Here is an 11170-nt window from a genome sequence, read left to right as displayed (position 1 = left end):
CAACAGGAACGTCCCTTGTTTCCCTTGGTTGTTGCTCTTGGGCTGAATGGGATTATTTGGCTCCTGTTCTTCAATGTTGGGTCCTTGTGCCCTTCTGGTTCATGAACCACGGGGCCTTCCTCGTTGGCATCGTGCAAGTTGCTCTTCTTGCACTAGCAGTGCATCATTTTGAGTCACTTTGGCTGTACCCATGGCCCGTTCCAACTCCTTATTTCATTGACTGGATTCTACAAGCCTTCGACAGAGTTGTCGATCTTTTAACTCCACAATGGGGACGTATCTTGTGGGATCAAATTAATCTGAATCCCTTCTCTCAGGAATTTCTTCATCAGGGTCACTTCTCTCGGAGTTCCTCTCAGTAGGACCCCTTCCTTGGTTGGTCTGAGTTTGTGCCCCCTGGGCTCTTTTCCTGGTCGACGTATTGTCTCTTCTTTCATGACTGACTCGTCACGTTGAGTATTTTTCATGATGTAATGAAATAAAGGGGAGATGTGTTTCGAGTTTCTTTACAAAGGCTCTCAAGTAAAAACACTAAATTGTTAACTCGAAATTTTGTTAACAATAAATGAAGCCTTGTAGATAAAAGTTAATTTTTTATAATTAATAAATATATATATATATGAAACACTAAAAGTTTTTACGTGGCTTTTTAGTTAAAATCTACATACTCCGAGTCTTTATTATATCTGAGTATTTCTTGGTTATGTATATGGATTATTGAGGAATAATTATGAGTATTTATTTAATTCTCATAGGGTTTTCCTTTCCAAAATGGTAGATCTATTTCCCCTTAGGTTCTTATAGGGGTTTTCACTATGACAATTATTCTTTTCGATCGTAATAAGATAACCATTCATGAAACGTAGACAATCCCCACATTTTTACAAAATGTAGATAAAATGAAATAACTATTGATAACCGTCTTTTGATCTTATCTGGAAGTAGTCTTTTGTTGCTGAGGTAACACATTCCATGTATGGCTTGTATCTTTCAACGGTGTTCAAGGATAGTAGTTTGCAATTTACGAGATGTTATTTAAGATATTTATTCTCGCTATAGCCTTTCTAGGGAAACTCTTAGACTTAGTCTTTTGAGATTTTGAAATAAGTTGTGCTTTGCTTATTTCCCTTAATCTTTCAACATACTCATGAGTATGTGGGTCAATGAGTTGCAAGTACTTAAAGATATCATTATCTAACCTTTTCAGCGATACAACTTCAATCTGTTACACCAGAGAAGACTTCTATTGTTATCATCTCGCCATACATTGCTTTTCTATCAATCTTACTATTATTGTGACCAAAATGGTACGTTTTACAATATGAATCATAGCGAAAGGTCTTCATTATATGTCAAGTATTATCTTCTTTGTATTACGATATATTTATTATATAGCAATGTATTTTATGTGACAATATACTTAAGCGAACAAACCGTAAACATTATGTTTATTCTGCTCTCCTTACGATAATTTTCTCAGATGAAATCAAGGTGCACGTGAATACAAAAAATATAGAAATTAGAGTTTCACTAAAAAAATTTAGTTGTACATCAAAAAACAACATAAGGGGTAACTAAATTCTATATTTACTTTATGATCATTGAATTTGTGTTACGACATGGATTTAGTCAAGGAGTTTGCCCTGGACTCCTTGATCTACTCTTAGCCGTATTAGCCTCTAATTCTTGTGGTGATTCTTTGGTAGGTCTTCGCCTTCCAAATAAGTTAGCGAATCTACCTCTATTTAAGTATGTACACATACTACCTCTTTCTTCTCTCCTATAACCTTGTGGTGGATGTGGAGGACAACTAGACCGGTTAGGCGGTTCATTATTTGTATTTTCATTATTTCTTTGAGACGTCTGCTATCCCCTTGCTTGCGTTTACTGCAAAGTTGTGGCACCCTGATTCAGGACACCTCGTCCATCAATAGGAACGTCCCTTGTTTCCCCTGGTTGGTTCTCATAGGGTGAGTGAGATTATTTGGCTGATGTTCTTTGATGTTGGATCCTTGTGCCCTTCCGGTTCGTGAACCACGGAGCCTTCTTCGCTGTCATTGTGCAAGTTTCTCTTCTTGCACTAGCAGTGCATCATTTTAAGCCACTCTAGATGTAGCCATGGCCCGTTCCAACTCCTCATTTCTTTGATTGAATTCCAGTAAGCCTTCAACGGAGTTGTCGATCTTCTAACTCCACAATGGGGACGTATCTTGTGGGATCATATGCATTTGAATCCCTTCTCTCAGGAATTTCTTCCTCAGGGTCACTTCTCTTGGAGTTCCTCTCAATAGGAGCCCTTCCTTGGTTGGTTTGAGTTTGTGTCCCCTGGGCTCTTTTCCATGTCGACGTGTTGTCTCTTCTTTCATGACCAACTCGTCATGTTGAGTATTTCCCATGATGTATGAAATAAAGGGGAGATGTGTTTTGAGTTTTTTTTTACAAAGGCTCTCAAGTGAAAACACTAAACTGTTAATTCGGATTTTTGTTAACAATAAATGAAGCTTTGTAAATAAAAGTTATTTTTTTATAATTAATAAATATATATATGAAACACTAAAAGTTTTTACGTGACTTCGTAGCTAAAATCTACATACACCACGAGTCATTATTATTTTTGAGTATTTCTTGGTTATGTATATGGATTATAGAGGAATAACTATGAGTATTTATTTAATTCTCATAGGGGTTTTCCTTCCCAAAAAGATTGATTTCTTTCCCCATAGATTCTTATAGGGTTTTTACTATGACAGTTATTCTTTTTGATCTTAATAAGATAACGTTCATGAAATGTAGATAATCTCCACATTTCATGTTTACAAAATGTGGATAAAAAGAAATAATTATTGATAACCGTCTTTTGATCTTATCTGGAAGTAGTCTTTTGTTGCTGAGGTAACACATTCCAAGTATGGCTCGTATCTTTCAACGGTGTTCAAGGATAGCAGTTTGCATTTTACGAGATGTTAGTTAAGATATTTATTCTCGCTATAGCCTTTCCAGGGTAGCTCTTAGAATTAGTCTTTTGAGATTTTGAAATAAGTTACGTTTTTCTTATTTCCCTTAATCTTTCAACATACTCATGAGTATGTGGGTCATTGGGTTGCAAGTATTTAAGGATATCATTATCTAACTTTTCCAGCGATACAATTTCAATATGTTACTCCTGAGAAGACTTCTATTGTTATCATCTCGCCATACGTTGCTTATCTAGCAATCTTACTATAGTTGTGACAGAAATGGTACGTTTTACGATATGAATCATAACGATAGGTCCTCATTATATGTCGAGTATTATCTTCTTTGTATTACGATATACTTATTATATAGCAATGTACTTTATGTGAAATATAATTAACCGAACATGCTCTAAATATTATATTTATTCTGGTCTTCTTACGATAATTTTCTCAGATGAAATCAAGGTGCACGTGAATATAAAAAATATAGAAATTAGAGTTTCATTAAATAATTTTAGTTGTATAACCAAAAACTACATAAGGGGTAACTAAATCCCATATTCACTTTATGATCTTTGAATTCGTGTTACGACATGGCTTTAGTCAAGGAGTTTTCCCTTGACTCCTTGATCTACTCTTGGCTGTATTAGCCTCTAATTCTTGTGGTGATTCTTTGGTAGGTCTTCACCTTTCAAATAAGTTAACGAATCTACCTCTATTTAAGTATGTATACATACTGCCTCTTTCTTCTCTCCTATGTCCTTATGGTGGATGTGGAGGACAACCAGATCGGTTAGGCAGTTCATTGTTTGTATTTTCATTATTTCTTTGAGACGTATGTTGTCCCCTTGCTTGCGTTTACCGCGAATTTGTGGCACCCTGAGTCAGGAGACCTCGTCCATCAACAGGAAAGTCCCTTGTTTCCCTTTGTTGTTGCTCTTGGGTGAGTGGGATTATTTAGCTCATGTTCTTCGATGTTGGGTCCTTGTGCCCTTCTTGTTCGTGAACCGCAGGGCCTTCCTTACTGTCATCGTGCAAGTTGCTCTTCCTGCACTAGGAGTGCATCATTTTGAGTCACTCTGGCTGTAGCGATGGCCCGTTCCAACTCCTCATTTCTTTGAATGGATTCTTCAAGCCATCGATGGAGTTATCCATCTGAATCCCTTCTCTTAAGAATTTCTTCCTCGGGGTCACTTCTCTCGGAGTTCCTCTCAATAGGACCCCTTCCTTGGTTGGTCCGAGTTAGTGCCCCCTAGGCTCTTTTCCTGGTCGACGTGTTATCACTTCTTTCATGACCGACTCGTCACATTGAGTATTTTCCATGATGTAATGAAATAAATGAGAGATGTGTTTCGAGTTTTTTTACAAAGGCTCTCAAGTGAAAGCAGTAAACTGTTAATTCTGATTTTTGTTAACAATAAATGAGGCCTTGTAAATAAAAGTTAACTTTTTATAATTAATAAATATATATATGGAACACTAAAAGTTTTTACGTGGCTTTGTAGTTAAAATTTACGTACTCCACGAGTCATTATTATTTTTGAATATTTTTTTGGTTATGTATATGGATTATAGAGGAATAACTATGAGTATTTATTTAATTCTCACAGGGTTTTCCTTCCCAAAATGATCGATCTCTTTTCCCTTAGGTTCTTATAGGGGTTTTTACTATGACAGTTATTCTTTTTGATCTTAAAAAGATAATCGTTCATGAAACGTAGACTATCCCCACATTTCATGTGTTACAAAATGTGGATAAAATGAATTAACTGTTGATAACCGTCTTTTGATCTTATCTTGAAGTAGTCTTTTGTTGCCGAGGTAGCCCATTCCAAGTATGGCTCGTATCTTTCAACGGTGTTCAAGGATAGTTTTTTGCATTTTACGAGATGTTAGTTAAGATATTTATTCTCGCTATAGCCTTTCCAAGGCAGCTCTTAGACTTAGTCTTTTGAGATTTTGAAATAAGTTGCATTTTGCTTATTTCCCTTAATCTTTCAACAAACTCATGAGTATGTGGGTCAATGAGTTGGAAGTACTTAAAGATATCATTATCTACCCTTTCCAGCGATACAATTTCAATCTGTTACACCTGAGAAGGCTTCTATTGTTATCATCTCGCCATACATTGCTTTTCTAGCGATCTTACTGCTGTTGTGACCGACATTACACAAGCGCACGAATTTTTATTGTAGTGTAGAGATTGTGAAGAACGAGGTCGAACACATAGAAAATACTTATTTAATCTAAATAACTAAAACTCTGACCTAGTTCCAAAAATGGTGAGGTTTTTGGTAACAAAATAAAATAAAGTGTTTTAACGGTGAAAATGACAATAACTAATATTTTCAGTGATATTTGAGGGAATTATTAAGGATTCAGAATCCACTTAAGTGTATATAAAAATATTTATAGTTATATTGATTCTCATAATTTAATTACTAATCAAACTAATTATTTCTAACAAAAAAAAATTTCTTCGCTTTAAAATTATTACTTTTAAGCATTAAATGTGAAACAATTTAACATAAATTCAAAAAATCAAAGAATAATATTTTTCATAAAATGTAGAACAAAGCAAGAATAATTTCTAACTATTAAAAATATGTGCTATTAAAGATGAAATAAATTATTTTAATAAGCGAAAATCATAAACATATATTGTACTGAGAATCAAAATAAAAATAAATACTTAATTAAATACACTAGATTTCATCGTTCACCTTAATAATAAGGGAACTTAGAAACTCATAAGAAAATTAACTAAGAAAAGCAATAAACTAACACGGACTACTTTGAGCATTTTCTCTAATTTTTTTTGGTCTAACACTGTATTGAATTGTAATAAAACTTATTACAAATTGTATTGGGTAAAAAATATAAATATCTAATTGTTAATACCGGAGTGTCACATGTCATTCTCTCATTGGTTGCATGTCACACGTGGCGACTGCAAAACAAAGGAGAAAATTCCACTTTGGTGGCTTGGGGACCACGGGTGAAACGAGGCCCAGTCGCAGGCCAGAGAAGTGGCGTGCACGCACGACCAGCAGAAGCTGGTGAGCTGCACGCGCGCGTGGAGACGGAGTGGGGACAAAGCCCTGGTGCGCCTATCGTGCTTCTGCCGAGCCAATGGAAGTGCGCCACGTGGTGCTGATGTTTGCTGGAGAGGGAAAATGAGCTGAATTTGGGCCTTGTTTTTTTGGACTTCTCAGCTTGAAAAAATGCAAATTTTCAAAGTTTTAGACTATATTTTTACCACTTTCTATTTTCTTTCCCTTTTGTTTATCAAATACTACTTCATCTATAAAACACAAACAAAATTAAATCCAAACAAAATATTTTCAACATAAAATATATCACAATAATTTTAATAAAAATATTTATTTAAAATCTAATTAATTTGTAATTCTTTTATTAAAAACAATACCCTTTCTTATTTTTTTCTTTTCATTATGTCATAAATACTAATTATTATTTATAAACAAAGATAAATTTAAATTTAAATAAAATATTTGCAACATATTAATATATTTCATTAATTTCATGAAATATTATTTAAAATTTAATTAAGTTTGTATTTTTTTCACTATTAAATATTATTTTGGCATTTAACAACTGCTAATGCGTAATGCGAGACTGATATTGCTCGTAATCAATTATATCTCTGAGACAATTCATTTATTACAATTTTGCACAATTTTCATGTCCAACTTTCCATGTATCATGTCTATGTTTATGGCTCAAAATATAGGCATAACAAGTAAAATAAAAAAAAAAAAAACAACTAAAAAATAATTAAAAAAAAAACCTAGAATAACTTAACAAACAACATAAAAACAAGTATAAAACAACAATAATATAACTACAAAGTAACAAAATAATAACAAACCATTGACCTAATTGCAATAAGCAAAATAATATCAACTCCTCAACATATTTTTGTATGGTATTTTTTTTACTTAGTTTTGACAACTTGATTTATCTTTTTGTATATCTTTTAATGGTATTTGTTGTTACCACTTTATTCTTTTAGCATGTTTGTTTCTCTTTTTCTTTTTGAAAAATAACTAAAAAAATAACATAAAAATAACAAAACAAATACACATATATACAATAAAAATATTGTCTAGAATAAACAAAAAATATACACGACAAAAAATGCACATAAACTAAAGGGTAAATAGCGGCATAAGTACTCAAAGTTTTAAGTTTGTAAGCGGCATAAACTCAATGTTTATTTTTAGCGGCATAAGTCTCCAATGTTTATAAAACTGTAATTTTTCTCTAGTTTTGTCATTACAGACTCCGTTTTGAATTTATTAAATGAATATTTGGAAGTAAATAGTACTACACGTTTTTGTCTAGACCCAATAATCAAGAATTTGGACCTTATATGTGGACTGTTTAAGAAATTAACAGAGTTTGTATTGACAAAGTTAGAGAAAAATTATAGTTTTATAAACATTTGGTACTTATGTCGCTAAAAATAAACATTGAGATTATGCCACTTACAAACTTGAAACTTTTGGTACTTATGCCGCTATTTACCCTAAACTAAATAACAACTATACAAAAAAACATAAAAATAACAAAAAAATAACTATAAAACAACTATAGAACACATAAACAACAATATAAAAACAACTATATATAAAAATAATAAAAAAAAAACAACTATAAATTAAAAGAAAATAATAAGACATCAATTTTGTTAAATATGCAAATTATTCATAAATTAACTTTAAATAAACTACAAAATATCTGAAAAAATTATATTATTTTTATTAATCATGTAAAAGATAGAAAAATATAGAAAGAATATTCTTATTTTTTTTTTTTTTGTAAAAGAGAGAACGAGTGTTAAAAAATGAGATATAAAAATGTACTTTTTATATATTTATATATATACAAAGATAAAATATATATATATATATATATAGAGAGAGAGAGAGAGAGAGAGAGAGAGAGAGAGAGAGAGAGAGAGAGAGAGAGAGAGTTGGAAAAAATAAAAAGAGAAATAGAAAGAGAGAAAGAAAAAAATCTGACCTAAAAAAATCACTAAAAAAATATATAGAAGAGGGAGAAAGCCTTTTTTTTTTTAAGTTTTAATATGTAAAAAAACAATAAAAAAAATTACTAATAGAAGTATAAATATAAAAAATTTCTTATCATAGTATAAAAGTAAAATTAAAAAAAAAATTAATATTTTATGTAAATTTCTCCATTATTTACTAAATAAAAAATTAGCATTGAGTTATTACTTTTTATGAACATAATTGTGCTCTACCAACATAATTTGCACTGTTTTTTTTTTTTAACGGGAATGGATGATATTATTAATTCAAATCTGCAATCACAATTGATTTGAGAGTACTAGGAAGGGTACTCTCTGAAAAACTACTATCAGACCAATAACAAGAGCCACGGGCCAAACAATGGGCAGCCTTGTTAGCAGATCGCTTAACATGAGAAACAGTTACATTAAATAAAGAGGACAATAAAACTTTACAATCTTTTACAACGATTCCAAACATTGAAGGCATATCAATTTGACTTTGCAAAGCTTGAACAGCAGTAAGGCAGTCCGTCTCGATCACAACATTTGTCAAGTTTGAGTCCTTTATCCAACTCAAGGCTTCTTTTATGCTAATTATTTCAGCGAAAGGAGCATTTGAGAAGCCATTCGAGTAGGTAGAAAAAGCCAAAATGACAGCCCCATTAGAGTCACGAGCAATGAAACCTGTTCCAAAAGAATTGGTAGCGTCAAATGTAGCTCCATCGACATTAATTTTGGTCATTCCTTCGGCTGGTTTGGTCCAGGAGTCGCAGCTGCTGTTGCAATTGGAGTTCAAATGTATAGGTTCAAACCGCAGACTTTGTGCAGAAAGCCATTGTCCGAGAGTTTGGTGAGCTGTAGAAACTACATCAGCTGCAGAACTAGCACGATTATTCCAAATGAGATTGTTGCGAGCTTTCCATATAGACCAACTGACCATTAGGATTTCTGCTATATAATCTCCACCATGCCGAGACCAGTTTGCAACAAACCAGTCGAAAAAACTGGTGCAATTTGAAGGGGAGAGAGACACGGCTGATCTGTTCCAGCATGAAACCGAGAATGGACATTCAATAAACAGGTGGTAGGTGGTTTCAGGGACATCATTGCAGAATACACAGGTAGCTTCTACAGGTACATGTTTAATCCGAAGTTGAACTCGAGTGGCTAGACAATCGGTTAAAGCTCTCCAAGCAAAATGAAGAACTTTTGGTGGGACTTTGATTTTCCAAAACTTTTTCCAGAAATTAGAGCCTTCATCAGTTGCCCAATGGCCTTTTGACTCTTGAATATGTCTGTAAGCACTCTTGACAGAGTAAAAACCAACAGCCTCTTTACACCAGTACCAAACATCTTCAACAGCTTGATTGCTAAGAGGAATTCCAAGAATTATTTGAGCTTCTCTTGGATTGAAGAGATCTGAGATTATGTCATGATCCCATTCTCTTTGGTCAATTTTCATGAGCTGATTAACCTTACAATTAGTTAGGCTCGGATGGGAAGAAGTGATACACGGCTGAGACTCAGTTGGGAGCCAAGGAGTGTGCAAAACATTTGTGGAAGTACCCGAGCCAATTCTGATTCTTGCACCCATTTTGACAAGGTCTTGAGACTCAAAAATACTTTTCCAGATGAAGCTTGGGTTGCTTCCAAGTGTAGCTGTGAGAAAATTACCATGAGGGTATTACCGTGCTTTATAAACTCTACTCACAAGGGATTGGTCATTGACAAGAAGGCGCCAGACTTGTTTTCCAAGTAAGGACAAATTATAGTCATGAAGACTACGAAAACCCATACTGCCAACATCCTTCTGCTTTGTTAAACGCTTCCAACTCATCCAACTAATACCACGGGTGTTTTGATTGGATGAATTCCACCAATACTTAGACATCATGCTTTCCAAAGAAGAGCAAGTATCTAAGGGCAAAAGAAACACCGACATTGCATAGCTAGGGAGAGCCTGAGCAACAGTTTTCAGTAAGACCTCACGGCCAGCTTTGGATAAAATCTTCCTTCCCAACTTTGTATTCTCTTTTGCATTTTCTCTTTGAGAAACCCCAATATTACGTTCTTATTTCTGCCCATGGTGCAAGGAAGACCAAGGTAAGTAGAGTTTTCTGGGGCTATCTCCATTCGAAGTAACAAACAGATGCGATCTTTAATCGTATCATTAGTATTCGAACTAAAGAAAATAGAGCTTTTACCAAAGTTTACCTGTTGTCTAGAAGTTGTCTCAAATAGTTGTAACAATCTCATGACGTTGGAAGCTTCTATTTCAGTTGCTCTACAGTAGATGTAGCTATCATCTGCAAACAGCATGTGAGATATGATAGGAGCCAGGTTAGCCACTTTGCAACCTTTTAGTTGACCGAGTCTTTCAAATTTGGTAATCAGCGATGACAAGCCTTCGGCACAGATAAAAAATAAGTAAGACGACAAAGGGTCTCCTTGACGAATGCCTCTATGAGGGATATTTGGGCCAAGGCTTTTACCACTATGAACCACATTGTATTCAACAGAGGTGAGAGTTTGTAAAATTAACTCAACAAAGTAACTAGCAAACCCCATGCGAAGCATCATAGCACGAATAAAGTCCCACTCAACACGATCATACGCCTTACTCAAATTGAGTTTCAATGCCATAAAGCCTTCTTTGCCTTTGCGTTTGCGCTTCAAATAGTGCATAACTTCAAAAGCTATCATAATATTATCAAAAATAAGTCGGCCTGGGATAAAAGCTGACTGATGTTCAGATATAATATGATGAAGCACAATCTTTAAACGGTTAGCAAGTACCTTAGAGATGACCTTATAAAGGACATTACAAAGTGAAATGGGACGCAAATCACTCATTGTACAAGGCTGTTTTTTCTTGGGAATTAGCACAATGTTGCTTCGGTTTAACCCAGCAGGTAGAGAGCACGTTGAGAAAAATTCCTTCACTTGATTGATCACATCACAACCAACTATTGACCAATATTTCTGATAAAAACCAGGGGTCATACCATCTGGGCAAGGTGACTTATCCGGATGCATATGAAACAAAGCCTTTTTCACTTCTTCATCAGTAATCGGGGCAAGCAAAGATTCATTCTCAACAGTGTTAATGGAAGGAACAATACTCATAACAACATCATTAAAATCAGTAGAAGAT

General features: G+C 34.0%; 1 protein-coding gene across 1 annotated transcript; it reads right to left on the bottom strand.

The window, feature by feature from the left end:
* Window positions 1-8296: 8296 nt before the first annotated feature.
* LOC115724019 (uncharacterized) lies at window positions 8297-9610 on the bottom strand. The gene has a single exon (XM_030653478.1). It carries the CDS (start codon window positions 9608-9610, stop codon window positions 8297-8299), a length of 1314 nt encoding a protein of 437 aa, XP_030509338.1.
* Window positions 9611-11170: the final 1560 nt, after the last annotated feature.

The sequence above is a fragment of the Cannabis sativa genome, chromosome X (assembly GCF_029168945.1).
Source record: "Cannabis sativa cultivar Pink pepper isolate KNU-18-1 chromosome X, ASM2916894v1, whole genome shotgun sequence".
Classification (NCBI taxonomy): domain Eukaryota; kingdom Viridiplantae; phylum Streptophyta; class Magnoliopsida; order Rosales; family Cannabaceae; genus Cannabis; species Cannabis sativa.
Note: the sequence above shows the minus strand (reverse complement) of the source record. Positions and strands in the feature narration are given on the sequence as shown.

Excerpts from the sequence above, each read along its gene's own strand:
- LOC115724019 (XM_030653478.1), bottom strand. The coding sequence starts at position 9,610 with ATGGGTGCAAGAATCAGAATTGGCTCGGGTACTTCCACAAATGTTTTG.